General features: G+C 46.8%; 1 protein-coding gene across 1 annotated transcript in view; it reads left to right on the top strand.

Annotated features, from left to right (window-relative positions):
* The window catches only part of VPS13A (vacuolar protein sorting 13 homolog A), a 747194-nt gene that overhangs the window by 592974 nt on the left and 138779 nt on the right, over positions 1-15441 (top strand). Inside the window, exons 50-51 of the mRNA XM_063913834.1 lie at positions 13455-13601; positions 14932-15060. Coding sequence (XP_063769904.1) covers positions 13455-13601; positions 14932-15060 — 276 coding nt within the window. The remainder of the gene's footprint in view (positions 1-13454; positions 13602-14931; positions 15061-15441) is intronic.

Raw genomic sequence — 15441 nt, 5'->3', positions numbered from 1 at the left:
AGCAGGAGCACGCAGCTGCACGGGGGGGAAGCAGCGGCAGCAGTATGCTAGGCTGCATAGATGGTATAGAAAGCATAGGCTATTAGGCTTTTGTTACACTATCCCAGGTTATATATCTGTTTCACAAGATTATAACCTGTCCTGTGATTATACTGTAAGCATGGCATGGGGGCCTTTTTAACCATGCTTCCTGTTTTTCCTGTTGTGATTCCAGAACGTTCCTGTACTACATCTCTACTCCACCGGAGGCACAGGGGTGTTAGTGGGAATTTGGGATCACATTTCATAGGACTGGCCACGTGTACTGCACTTGGCCAGATATATATATATAGTACACACACCTTAGTACTATTTTACTGAGTCGTGCATGTGGTCTGTCTTTGTATATTGTATTGTCTGTCTGCATAATGAGTAAGGCACCAGCAAAAACTAAAAAGCAGTTTCACTGCAAGGTCTGTAACAGTGTGTTACCGGATGGATCTACCACATGTACAGTATGTTTTGTGAATTCAGTTACGAATACAATTTCTGCTCCGGTTTTAAAGCCGGTTTCATCCCGGACCCTCCATGGGAAATGCTAGCCAATGTACTGGCTGGGTTGCAATCAGAATTAACCGCCGCTCGACAAGATCTGAGTCTAGGGTGAGACCGCCAGAACTACCGGAGGCGTCTCAGCCTTGCCAAAAGTCCAAATCCATTTTGTGTAGACGGGATAAATTTCATATGTCTTATGATTTACCAGTTTCTGCTATGTTGCATTCTGACGATTCCATGCCAGACCTCACTGCGCAAGATGAGGGTGAGGAGGGCGAAGTGGAGTCAGATAGTGATGATTTTAACATCCCAGGCATTGATAATCTCATCAGAGCGGTGCGTCAGTCTCTGAAGTTTACAGAAACTGATGAGCCTCTGACAAATGATGAAGTCGTATTTACTAAACGACAGAGATCTCCAATGTGTTTTCCTGTTTCGGAATCTCTTAATAAGATGTTAGTAGAAACACGAAAGAATCCAGATAAACGGTTTTCTATACCTCGCAGATTTGAGTCTAGTTACCCGTTTCCAGACTCGTGACATGTACATGGGAGAATCCACCAATGGTTGATTCGTCTGTGTCAAAAATTTACCAAGAAATTAACCATACCGGTGCCAACTGCTACTACGCTTAAAGACCCTTCAGACTGCAAAATAGAAACTATGCTAAAGTCCATGTATATAGCAGCAGGAGTGCTGCTGAGACCCGGGTTGGTTGGCATTTGGGTCACTAAGGCGCTCATAGTATGAATAACTGAACTCAAGTCTGCGCTACATGACGATCACCTTATACTTCTTGCTGATCAAATCTGTGAGGCTGCGGAGTATCTATGTACAGCTTCTACTGACGTCTGTCAGCTCACTTCTCGCATTTCTTCGTCACTGGTTACAGTACAATGAGCACTCTGGCTGCGTTCTTGGCAAGCGGAGGCAGAGGTCAAAAGAGGTATAGAGGCGTTACCTTACGGGGGCGAGAAGTTGTTTGGTCCTGAATTGGACAAATGGATTTCTGAGGCCACGGGAGGAAAGTCTGTTTTCTTACCATTGCCTCCAACGGTACCAAGACGGAGATACTCTGGACCTGCATTGAAATCCTTTTGACCTCAGCCCTTTCACGGGCGTGGCAGAGGAACAGCCACGCCTGGTAGACGAGGTCGAGGACATGGTTTCCAACAAACCAACACCAGTCGTCAGGACGCCAAGGTCACCGACAAGCCAGTGGCATGACGGGCTCCCAGCCCATCTCGGATCTCCAATTGTGGGAGCACGCCTTCAGACGTTCCTTTTGGCGTGGTTCCAGACATCCACAGATGGGTGGATCCGCAATTTAGTGTTAAAAGGTTACAAAATAGAGTTCGACTGTCTTCCGCCACTGCGGTTTTTCAAGACAGGACTACCTCTCTCGGACGACAAGAGGGCGGTTCTGCAAATTGCCATTCAGTCCCTACTGGATTCAGCAGTTTTGATTCAGGTCCCGGTACAACAACAAGGTCAGGGTTATTATTCCAGTCTGTTTGTGGTACCGAAGCCGGATGGCTCCGTCAGGCCAATATTGAACTTGAAGGGTCTCAATCAGTACGTCACTTACTACAGATTCAAGATGGAATCTCTGCAGTCAGTAATTGCAGGTTTAGAGCCACAGGAATTCATGATTGCGCTAGATCTCAAGGATGCATACTTACACATTCCAATTTGGCCGCCTCATCAGATGTTCTTGCGGTTTGAAATACGCCAGAACCATTACCAGTTTCAGGTTCTACCGTTTGGCCTCTCGTCAGCGCCTCGGGTATTCACCAAAGTGATGTCTGTGATGATAGCTCATCTCATATCCCTGGGAGTGACAATAGTTCCGTACTTAGACGATCTGCTCATCAAAGCTCCGTCTCAACAGATGCTCCTCCAACATGCGTTGATAACGTACAATGTACTGGTTCAGCACGGTTGGATTGTCAACTTCAAGAAATCACATTTAATTCCGTCTCAACGACTTCAATTCCTAGGTATGATTCTCGATACGGTCAACCAAAGAATTTACCTACCAGAACAGAAAGTACAGATTATTCGTCATCTGGTACAATTAGTGCTCAAGCCACGCACAGTCTCGGTACATTTGTGCATTCGCCTCTTAGGCACAATGGTGGCGGCTTTCGAAACGCTTCAGTTCAGAAGATTTCACTCACGTCCATTTCAACTGGATGTGCTCACACAGTGGTCGGGCTCGCATCTGCAGATTCACCACAGGGTGAGGTTGTCGCCACGGGCATCTCTACTCTGGTGGCTCAAAGTACACAATCTAACCGCAGGGAAACGGTTCGGCGCCTGGAATTGGATAATTCTAACGACGGACGCAAGTCTCAGAGGTTGGGGAGCTGTAGTTCAAAATTGTCAGCTCCAGGGTCTCTGGGCGGATCACGAAAGATTGCGGTCTATAAATGTCCTGGAACTCCGGGCAATTTACAACGCGCTACGACAAGCAGTACACATGCTTCGGTCTCAGACTGTCCAGGTGCAGTCAGACAACGCGACGGCAGTCGCGTACATCAACAAACAAGGAGGAACGAGAAGCCGCATGGCAATGCGGGAAGTAGCTCGAATCCTCAATTAGGCCGAACCTCACCAAGTGATATTGTCGGCAGTGTTCATTCCGGTAGTGGACAACTGGGAGGCGGATTATCTCAGACGTCGGGATTTTCATCCAGGAGAATGGGCATTAAATCCAGAAGTGTTTCCCAGGTTGGTCCAAAGGTGGGGTTACCCTCAAGTGGACCTGATGGCATCTCGCCACAATCACCAAACGCCCCAGTATGTGTCCAGAACGAGAGATCCAATGGCAGTGGCGGTGGATGCTCTCACAATCGCGTGGCCGTACAGCCTTGTGTATCTGTTTCCACCGTTTCCGCTGCTCCCTCTGTTGCTAAAACGGATCAAAAGAGAGTCCGTCACAGTCATACTAGTGGCGCCTCATTGGCCTCGGAGAGCTTGGTTCTCGGATCTCCGGGGACTACTCGCAGACGATCCTTGGCCGCTCCCACTACGTCCTGACCTGTTAAAACAGGGTCTGTTCCTTTACCCCAATTTAGCGCGGTTGCGTTTGATGGGGTGACTGTTGAGACCACCCTCTTAAGAAGAGAGGGCATTCCAGAATCGGTTATACCAACCATGTTACGAGCTAGGAAGCCAGTTACGGCAGCTCATTATTACAGAATTTGGCGTGCCTATATAGGTTGGTGTGAACCTCGGAAGTTTCCGACATCATCTTTCAAGTTATCCCGTCTTTTGTTATTTCTACAGACGGGGTTAGATGGAGGACTGCGTTTATCTACACTAAAGGTGCAGGTATCTGCGTTGTCAATTTACTTTCAAAGACGATTGGCTCTATTGCCGTCGGTACACACTTTTCTGCAAGGTGTCATCAGAGTACAGCCTCCATTCATTCCACCTACAGCGCCATGGGACTTGAATCTGGTTTTAGATTTCTTACAGTCTTCATATTTTGAACCCTTACAACAAGTGTATATTAAGTTTCTCACTTGGAAAACAATTTTCCTCCTAGCCTTAGCTTCGGCAAGGCGTGTTTCAGATTTGGGTGCCTTGTCATGCAAGCCACCGTATTTGGTGTTTCATGATGACAGAGCGGAACTTTGGACGAATCCCGCTTTCTTACCAAAGGTAGTGTCATCTTTTCACATCAATCAACCAATAGTAGTTCCTGTGTTAACAGGACATTCTGGAACTCTGGATGTGGTACGCGCATTACGCGTTTATGTATCCCGAACGTCTACAGTTCGTAAGACGGATACGTTGTTTGTCCTCTATGATGCTGCCAAGATGGGTTGGCCAGCTTCTAAGCAGACCTTATCCAGATGGATAAAACTGACTATACGTCAGGCTTACCTTCATGCTAGGTTACAGCCGCCTACATCAGTAACAGCTCATTCCACACGTTCTGTGGGAACTTCATGGGCAGCTGGACGTGGAGCTTCTACGACACAGCTTTGCCGTGCGGCTACATGGTCTTCAGTGCACACGTTTGTGCGCTTTTACAAGTTTGATACGTTTGCGGCATCAGCATCTAGCTTTGGCCGCCTAGTGGCCCTCATTCCGAGTTGTTCGCTCGCAAGCTGCTTTTAGCAGCATTGCACACGCTAAGCCGCCGCCTACTGGGAGTGAATCTTAGCTTAGCAAAATTGCGAACGAAAGATTCTCTAAATTGCGAATAGAAATTTCTAAGCAGTTTCTGAGTAGCTCGAGACTTACTCTGCCACTGCGATCAGTTCTGTCAGTTTCGTTCCTGGTTTGACGTCACAAACACACCCAGCGTTCGCCCAGACACTCCCCCGTTTCTCCAGCCACTCCCGCGTTTTTCCAAGAAACGGTAGCGTTTTTTCACACACCCATAAAACGGCCAGTTTCCGCCCATAAACACCCACTTCCTGTCAATCAAACAACGATCACTAGAACAAAGAAAAAACCTTGTAATGCCGTGAGTAAAATACCAAACTTCTTAGCAAATTTACTTGGCGCAGTTTGAGGAAAATCGCTGCGATGCGATGAAAAAGAACGAGCGAACAACTCTGAATGAGGGCCAGTGTTACAGGTGCCAAACAGCTCTCCCGCCCACGGGGGAAGCTTTGGTACGTCCCAAGAGTACTCCAGTGACCCCTAGTGGATGAAAAACAAAATAGGATTTTGGTACTTACCAGGTAAATCCTTTTCTTTGAATCCATAGGGGGCACTGGACGCCCACCCAGAGCAGTTTTACCTGGTTTGTGGTAAGTTCAGGGGATCTTATGGTAACACACTCTCACCGACTGGTTCAAATTATCAAGTTCTATCGGTTATGGTGTCAACTGTTTAGTTGTCAGTAACGTTATGTGTCAACTTTATTGTTGTCCGTTATGTTATATGTAATTCTCCATTGTCAACCTCTATAGCTCCTGTTCGGCTCAGTAAAAAACACTGAGGTACTCTGGGATATGGAGGGGTGGAGTGTTCTAAATTTAAATATTCAGTGCCCTGTTCCTGCGGAAGCCGTCCATATCCCAAAAGTGCTCCAGTGCCCCCTATGGATTCAAAGAAAAGGATTTACCTGGTAAGTACCAAAATCCTATTTGCGATGCATCGGGCTGACGTAACGCGAGTAGCAGTGTCACATCGTGTGTATTCCACTTACGTTTACGATCTGAGATGCGCTCCTAGGGGTCGTATGATGGATTCTCTGATCTTACCTGCACTACTGCGGCAGCCGTAGCCATCACACCACGAGTTTTATCCCTAGCTACTACCCTCGGTGTCTTAGCCCTAGCTAAGTGGTACTCAGGATCCTCTGGCCCTTGCTAAAGAGTACCTGCTCTCACCCTCCTCTCAGCACCACTAACAGTACTCCGTGTCTAGCCTGCAAACCTGACCACTGGCTCTTGTGGTCCCTGCCCGCTCTATCAACCCTATACCCTATTCCTACATCCCAGTGCTGATATGCTGGTTCAGATCACCAAGACCATGCTCCCCTCCTTCCTACTCCTGATTCTGACCATATTGTTCACAGGTTGCCTCTGTCCACCCACCCAATGTCTTTATTGTTTATTGCAACCCTATTATGCTTTGTCGTCCTCTCTCCCCCTTGATTTGTTAAATTGTACTGCACTTTTCTCTATCGTCCTAGTGGATGCTGGGGTTCCTGAAAGGACCATGGGGAATAGCGGCTCCGCAGGAGACAGGGCACAAAAAGTAAAGCTTTAGGATCAGGTGGTGTGCACTGGCTCCTCCCCCTATGACCCTCCTCCAAGCCTCAGTTAGATTTTTGTGCCCGGCCGAGAAGGGTGCAATCTAGGTGGCTCTCCTAAAGAGCTGCTTAGAAAAGTTTAGCTTAGGTTTTTTATTTTACAGTGAGTCCTGCTGGCAACAGGATCACTGCAACGAGGGACTTAGGGGAGAAGAAGTGAACTCACCTGCGTGCAGGATGGATTGGCTTCTTTGGCTACTGGACATTAGCTCCAGAGGGACGATCACAGGTACAGCCTGGATGGTCACCGGAGCCTCGCCGCCGGCCCCCTTGCAGATGCTGAAAAGAGAAGAAGGTCCAGAATCGGCGGCAGAAGACTCCTCAGTCTTCTTAAGGTAGCGCACAGCACTGCAGCTGTGCGCCATTGCTCTTAGCACACTTCACACGGCAGTCACTGAGGGTGCAGGGCGCTGGGAGGGGGGCGCCCTGGGAGGCAATGTAAACCTATTTTTTGGCAAAAAATACCTCACATATAGCCTCCGGGGGCTATATGGAGATATTTAACCCCTGCCAGAATCCGTTGAAGAGCGGGAGACGAGCCCGCCGAAAAAGGGGCGGGGCCTATCTCCTCAGCACACAGCGCCATTTTCCCTCACAGAAAGGCTGGAGGGAAGGCTCCCAGGCTCTCCCCTGCACTGCACTACAGAAACAGGGTTAAAACAGAGAGGGGGGGCACTAATTTGGCGTTAGAAATATATAAAAAGATGCTATAAGGGAAAACACTTATATAAGGTTGTCGTTATATAATTATAGCGTTTTTTGGTGTGTGCTGGCAAACTCTCCCTCTGTCTCTCCAAAGGGCTAGTGGGTCCTGTCCTCTATCAGAGCATTCCCTGTGTGTGTGCTGTGTGTCGGTACGTGTGTGTCGACATGTATGAGGACGATGTTGGTGAGGAGGCGGAGCAATTGCCTGTAATGGTGATGTCACTCTCTAGGGAGTCGACACCGGAATGGATGGCTTATTTAGGGAATTACGTGATAATGTCAACACGCTGCAAGGTCGGTTGACGACATGAGACGGCCGACAAACAATTAGTACCGGTCCAGACGTCTCAAAAACACCGTCAGGGGTTTTAAAACGCCCGTTTACCTTAGTCGGTCGACACAGACACGGACACTGAATCCAGTGTCGACGGTGAATAAACAAACGTATTCCTTATTAGGGCCACACGTTAAGGGCAATGAAGGAGGTGTTACATATTTCTGATACTACAAGTACCACAAAAGAGGGTATTATGTGGGATGTGAAAAAACTACCGTAGTTTTTCCTGAATCAGATAAATTAAATGAAGTGTGTGATGATGCGTGGGTTCCCCCCGATAGAAAATTATTGGCGGTATACCCTTTCCCGCCAGAAGTTAGGGCGCGTTGGGAAACACCCCTTAGGGTGGATAAGGCGCTCACACGCTTATCAAAACAAGTAGCGGTACCGTCTATAGATAGGGCCGTCCTCAAGGAGCCAGCTGACAGGAGGCTGGAAAATATCATATAAAAGTATATACACACATACTGGTGTTATACTGCGACCAGCGATCGCCTCAGCCTGGATGTGCAGAGCTGGGGTGGCTTGGTCGGATTCCCTGACTAAAAATATTGATACCCTTGACAGGGACAGTATTTTATTGACTATAGAGCATTTAAAGGATGCATTTCTATATATGCGAGATGCACAGAGGGATATTTGCACTCTGGCATCAAGAGTAAGTGCGATGTCCATATCTGCCAGAAGATGTTTATGGACACGACAGTGGTCAGGTGATGCAGATTCCAAACGGCACAAAGGTGTATTGCCGTATAAAGGAAGAGGAGTTATTTGGGGTCGGTCCATCGGACCTGGTGGCCACGGCAACTGCTGGAAAATCCACCGTTTTTACCCTAAGTCACATCTCTGCAGAAAAATACACCGTCTTTTCAGCCTCAGTCCTTTCGTCCCTATAAGAGTCATATTTGCCCAGGGATAGAGGAAAGGGAAGAAGACTGCAGCAGGCAGCCCATTCCCAGGAACAGAAGCCTTCCACCGCTTCTGCCAAGCTCTCAGCATGACGCTGGGACCGTACAGGACCCCTGGATCCTACAAGTAGTATCCCAGGGGTACAGATTGGAATGTCGAAACGTTTCCCCCTCGCAGGCTCCTGAAGTCTGCTTTACCAAGGTATCCCTCCGACAAGGAGGCAGTATGGAAAAAAATTCACAAGCTGTATTCCCAGCAGGTGATAATCAAATTACCCCTCCTACAACAAGGAAAGGGGTATTATTCCACACTATATTGTGGTACTGAAGCCAGAAGGCTAGGTGAGACCTATTCTAAATCTAAAAAAATTTGAACACTTACAAAGGTTCAAATCAAGATGGAGTCACTCAGAGCAGTGATAACGAACCAGGAAGAAGGGGACTATATAGTGTCCCGGGACATCAGGGATGCTTACCTCCATGTCCCAAATTTGCCCTTCTCACTAAGGGTACCTCAGGTTCGTGGTATAGAACTGTCACTGTCAGTTTCAGACGCTGCCGTTTGGATTGTCCACGGCACCCCGGGTCTTTACCAAGGTAATGGCCGAAATGATGATTCTTCTTCGAAGAAAAGGCGTCTTAATTACCCCTTACTTGGACGATCTCCTGATAAGGGCAAAGTCCAGGGAACAGTTGGAGGTCGGAGTAGCACTATCTCGGATACTGCTACAACAGCACGGATGGATTCTAAATATTCCAAAATCGCAGCTGATCCTGACGACACGTCTGCTGTGCCTAGGGATGATTCTGGACACAGTCCAGAAAAAGGTGTTTCTCCCGGAAGAGAAAGCCAGGGAGTTATCCGAGCTAGTCAAGAACCTCCTAAAACCAGGAAAAGTGTCAGTGCATCATTGCACAAGGGTCCTGGTAAAAATAGTGGCTTCCTACGAAGCAATTCCATTCGGCAGATTTCACGCAAGAACTTTTCAGTGGGATCTGCTGGACAAATGGTCCGGATCGCATCTTCAGATGCATCAGCGGATAACCCTATATCCAAGGACAAGGGTGTCTCTCCTGTGGTGGTTACAGAGTGCTCATCTTCTAGAGGGCCGCAGATTCGGCATTCAGGATTGGATGCTGGTGACCACGGAGGCCAGCCCGAGAGGCTGGGGAGCAGTCACACAAGGAAAAAATTTCCAGGGAGTGTGATCAAGTCTGGAGACTTTTCTCCACATAAATATACTGGAGCTAAGGGTAAATTTATAATGCTCTAAGCTTAGCAAGACCTCTGCTTCAAGGTCAGCCGGTATTGATCCAGTGGGAAAAACATCACGGCAGTCGCCCACGTAAACAGACAGGGCGGCACAAGAAGCAGGAGGGCAATGGCAAAAACTGCAAGGACTTTTCGCTGGGCGGAAAATCATGTGATAGCACTGTCAGCAGTGTTTCATTCCGGGAGTGGAAACTGGGAAGCAGACTTCCTCAGCAGGCACGACCTCCACCCGGGAGAGTGGAAACTTCATCGGGAAGTTTTTCCACATGATTGTGAACCGTTGGGAAATACCAAAGGTGGACATGATGGCGTCCCGTCTGAACAAAAAACGGGACAGGTATTGCGCCAGGTCAAGAGACCCTCAGGCAATAGCTGTGGACGTTCTGGTAACACCGTGGGTGTACCAGTCGGTGTATGTGTTCCCTCCTCTGCTTCTCATACCTAAGGTACTGAGAATTATAAGACGTAGAGGAGTAAGAACTATACTCATGGCTCCGGATTGGCCAAGAAGGACTTGGTACCCGGAACTTCAAGAGATGCTCACAGAGGACTTATGGCCTCTGCCGCTAAGAAGAGACTTGCTTCAGCAAGTACCATGTCTGTTCCAAGACTTACCGCAGCTGCGTTTGACGGCATGGCGGTGGAACGCCGGATCCTAAGGGAAAAAGGCATTCCGGAAGAGGTCATTCCTACCCTGGTCAAAGCCAGGAAGGAGGTGACCGCACAACATTATCACCACATGTGGCGAAAATATGTTGCGTGGTGTGAGGCCAGGAAGGCCCCACGAAGAAATTTCAACTCGGTCGATTCCTGCATTTCCTGCAAACAGGAGTGTCTATGGGCCTCAAATTGGGGCCCATTAAGGTTCAAATTTCGGCCCTGTCTATTTTCTTCCAGAAAGAATTGGCTTCAGTTCCTGAAGTCCAGAAGTTTGTCAAGGGAGTATTGCATATACAACCCCCTTTTGTGCCTCCAGTGGCACTGTGGGATCTTAACGTAGTTCTGGGATTCCTCAAATCACATTGGTTTAAAACCAGTCAAATCTGTGGATTTGAAGCATCTCACATGAAAAGTGACCATGCTCTTGGCCCTGGCCTGGGCCAGGCGAGTGTCAAATTGGTGGGTTTTTTCTCAAAAAAGCCCATATCTGTTTGTCCATTCGGACAGGGCAGAGCTGCGGACTCGTCCCCAGTTCTCTCCCTAAGGTGGTGTCAGTGTTTCACCTGAACCAGCTTATTGTGGTGCCTTGCGCCTACTAGGGACTTGGAGGACTCCAAGTTGCTGGATGTTGTCAGGGCCCTGAAAGTATAGGTTCCAGGACGGCTGGAGTCAGGAAAACTGACTTGCTGTTATCCTGTATGCACCCAACAAACTGGGTGCTCTTGCTTCTAAGCAGACTATTGCTAGTTGGATGTGTAATACAATTCAGCTTGCACATTCTGTGGCAGGCCTGCCACAGCCAAAATATGTAAATGCCCATTCCACAAGGAAGGTGGGCTCATCTTGGGCGGCTGCCCGAGGGGTCTCGGCTTTACAACTTTGCCGAGCGGCTATTTAGTCAGGGGCAAACACGTTTGTAAAATCCTACAAATTTGATACCCTGGCTAAGGAGGACCTGGAGTTCTCTCATTCGGTGCTGCAGAGTCATCCGCACTCTCCCGCCCGTTTGGGAGCTTTGGTATAATCCCCATGGTCCTTTCAGGAACCCCAGCATCCACTAGGACGATAGAGAAAATAAGAATTTACTTACCGATAATTCTATTTCTCGGAGTCCGTAGTGGATGCTGGGCGCCCATCCCAAGTGCGGATTATCTGCATTACTTGTACATAGTTACAAAAATCGGGTTATTATTGTTGTGAGCCATCTTTTCAGAGGCTCCGCTGTTATCATACTGTTAACTGGGTTCAGATCACAGGTTGTACAGTGTGATTGGTGTGGCTGGTATGAGTCTTACCCGGGATTCAAAATCCTTCCTTATTGTGTACGCTCGTCCGGGCACAGTATCCTAACTGAGGCTTGGAGGAGGGTCATAGGGGGAGGAGCCAGTGCACACCACCTGATCCTAAAGCTTTACTTTTTGTGCCCTGTCTCCTGCGGAGCCGCTATTCCCCATGGTCCTTTCAGGAACCCCAGCATCCACTACAGACTCCGAGAAATAGAATTATCGGTAAGTAAATTCTTATTTTTATGCTGTTTTCTCAAAACTAATAATCTGTACTATGTAATAAAGAAAATTACTTGGAAAATGACATAATACCAAATATATGATAAGATGATAATAATACCAATGATATGATGCTTGTAGTGTTACATAATGTAATTAATGATATAATTTTATACACTGCTCAAAAAATAAAGGGAACACTAAAACAACACATCCTAGATCTGAATGAATGAAATATTCTTATTAAATACTTTGTTCTTTATATAGTTGAATGTGCTGACAACAAAATCACACAAAAATGATCAATGGAAATCAAATTTATTAACCCATGGAGGTCTGGATTTGGAGTCGCACTCAAAATTGAAGTGGAAAAACACACTACAGGCTGATCCAACTTTGATGTAATGTCCTTAAAACAAGTCAAAATGAGGCTCAGTAGTGTGTGTGGCCTCCACGTGCCTCTATGACCTCCCTACAACGCCTGGGCATGCTCTTGATGAGGTGGCAGATGGTCTCCTGAGGGATCTCCTCCCAGACCTGGACTAAAGCATCCGCCAACTCCTGGACAGTGTGTTGTTGGATGGAGCGAGACATGATGTCCCAGATGTGCTCAATTGGATTCAGGTCTGGGGAACGGGCGGGCCAGTCCATAGCATCAATGCCTTCGTCTTGCAGGAACTGCTGACACACTCCAGCCACATGAGGTCTAGCATTGTCTTGCATTAGGAGGAACCCAGGGCCAACCACACCAGCATATGGTCTCAAGCGGGGGCTGAGGATCTCATCTCGGTACCTAATGGCAGTCAGGCTACCTCTGGCGAGCACATGGAGGGCTGTGCGGCCCCCCAAAGAAATGCGACCCCACACCATTACTGACCCACTGCCAAACCGGTCATGCTGGAGGATGTTGCAGGCAGCAGAACGTTCTCCTTGGCGTCTCCAGACTCTGTCACGTCTGTCACATGCGCTCAGTGAGAACCTGCTTTCATCTGTGAATCTTGGTGTTCTCTGGCAAATGCCAAACGTACTGCACGGTGTTGGGCTGTAAGCACAACCCCCACCTGTGGACGTCGGGCCCTCATACCACCCTCATGGAGTCTGTTTCTGGTCGTTTGAGTAGACACATGCACATTTGTGGCTTGCATTTTTCAGGGCTCTGGCAGTGCTCCTCCTGTTCCTTCTTGCACAAAGGTGGAGGTAGCGGTTCTGCTGCTGGGTTGTTGCCCTCCTACGGCCTCCTCCACATCTCCTGATGTACTGGCCTGTCTCCTGGTAGCGCCTCCATGCTCTGGACACTACGCTGACAGACACAGCAAACCTTCTTGCCACAGCTCGCATTGATGTGCCATCCTGGATGAGCTGCACTACCTGAGCCACTTGTGTGGGTTGTAGACTCCGTCTCATGCTACCACTAGAGTGAAAGCACCGCCAGCTTTCAAAAGTGACCAAAACATCAGCCAGAAAGCATAGGAGCTGAGAAGTGGTCTGTGGTCACCACCTGCAGAACAACTCCTTTATTGGGGGTGTCTTGCTAATTGCCTATAATTTCCACCTGTTGACTATTCCATTTGCACAACAGCGTGTGAAATTGATTGTCAATCAGTGTTGCTTCCTAAGTGGACAGTTTGATTTCACAGAAGTGTGATTGACTTGGAGTTACATTGTGTTGTTTAAGTGTTCCCTTTATTTTTTTGAGCAGTGTATAAATATAGCAATTTTCTAATTACGATCTGTTTGTCTTCCGCTTTAGGTTGGTGTCTCCATTTATGCCAGCAGCTTCAATGTCACCAGAATTGTCACCTTTACACCATTCTTTATGATTACAAATAGAAGCATTTACAAGGTGGATGTTATTGAAGAGGGCACAGAGAGAGTGGTCGTAGTGGGCTCTGGACAGGTCTGTGCTCTTGTATTATAATGCTTTTATCATCTTCTGCTGTATCTGTATATTTATGGTTAAATGCAACAGATGTAAATGTTGCATCTTTCCTTGTGTGTGCCACATGTTATGACTTATATACTAAGCAATATAATATGCTATGTCTGACATACGAGTGTATACGTTTCTGCTCTATGTCTTGGGGTAAGTGGGTACAAGGATAGATTTATCAGTATAGAAACATGTGGGTACTCATTTAATTGAGCCCTACTCTTTCTGACTTGATTATAACACCAGTCTTCTTAGTAGAGATGAGCGGGTTCTGTTTTACTTGGATCTTAAAACGGCATCGTATTGGCTCACGGATGTCACGTGTTTTGGATAGCCAATAAGAAAAATCCAGATAAAACCGAACTGGCGTTAATTCTGGTGTTAAATCCGAACCTGCTCATCTCTACTTTTCAGTCAGCACTTGCATTTACTAGCTTCTACAAGTAATAGCATCGGTGATCGTGTCTATGTGACGTCCAAGCGGTTGTTAAGTATAATGGTGTAGTAGAGGACAATGCTCCATACACCGCCATATTCACTATGGCAGATGCAGAATCCCCTGAGCCGGAGGGGGCCCAATCCGCATACCCTGTGCCCATTCAGTATACTGCCCTTGCCCCCACAGTTACAGGAAAATGCAGCCGCCACATGCACAGTACAGAACTCAACAGGAAAATTACCGTTGTCCTGGAGATAGGCTGATGGACAGCTTTCTTTACCACTCATGCATGGGAACAATGGGAGAGGGTTGGACATGATCCCCTCCACTCTTAAGACTCTCCAAGCTTCATGCATCTAAATATGCATTTGTACTTATATTTGTATAAAAGGTTAAAATATGTTATTAGCCCACTAGAGTGCTTCCAGTAAATAGTGGGCATTCTAGTTTAGTTGCATTTATAAAAAAACACAATTGATTAACATGGTACTGCCTACTATACTAAGGGAGGGGGGGGGGGGTGCGGGTATTCAATTAGTAACCACAGTTTTCCCCAATATGGTGACAATATTGTGTAATGTGAAAGATATCTTTATGAATTTCATTCCCACCCCATCAATGTGAGTGGTGTACGCTAACTGATTGCATATCAAATCAGAAGCATATCCCCTTTGAGGGAAAAACTTTACAATATAACACAATATATATAGAAAGAGGCACCGCACATTTCCTTAGACCCCATAGCTGCTTCACTGTGTATTTGTTAGGTATGAGTCTTGCACAGGTGTGGTAATGTTTTTTACTGCACACAAAGAAAAGTATATAGTAATCTTGTATATGCTATTTGTTTTATTGCAGTGTGTACCCTTTTGGCCTGAAAATAGTAACAGTAAGTTACTTATTAATGTCAATGGCTGCCAGATACCTCCAAAGAAGATACATTTTAATAAACAAGAAAACTGCACTTTGCTTCATCTTGGTGATAAGGTAACCTGTACTGTTACATGTGGTGTGTTAGCCATGTCAGATAAACTCAAATATAATTTTTAATTCATTTGAAACAAGTAACATTTTAGAGTATATTATATGTAGATTAGGAGATAATCATTTTCATAATTAGACCTATGGTGGCAAGTCTCACTGGTTTAAAGCTCAAGCAAGCTGCACATGTTCATTGCTAACACCATATACTGGTACTACAGAGACATTGCATATATTTAAATTATGTCAATATTTGAGAGACAGAGTTAGATTCATTTAAGCATGGGGAAGGGAGATGAGGAGTAACCAAAACATGGGCTTCCACCATATCTGTGATAATCAAACTGTATGTAGTACCAAACGATTATCTACTGACTGCAGAAAATG

The sequence above is a fragment of the Pseudophryne corroboree genome, chromosome 1 (assembly GCF_028390025.1).
Source record: "Pseudophryne corroboree isolate aPseCor3 chromosome 1, aPseCor3.hap2, whole genome shotgun sequence".
Lineage (NCBI taxonomy): Eukaryota > Metazoa > Chordata > Amphibia > Anura > Myobatrachidae > Pseudophryne > Pseudophryne corroboree.
The sequence above is the reverse complement of the archived record's forward strand: the minus strand, read 5'-3'. Positions and strand labels throughout refer to the sequence as shown.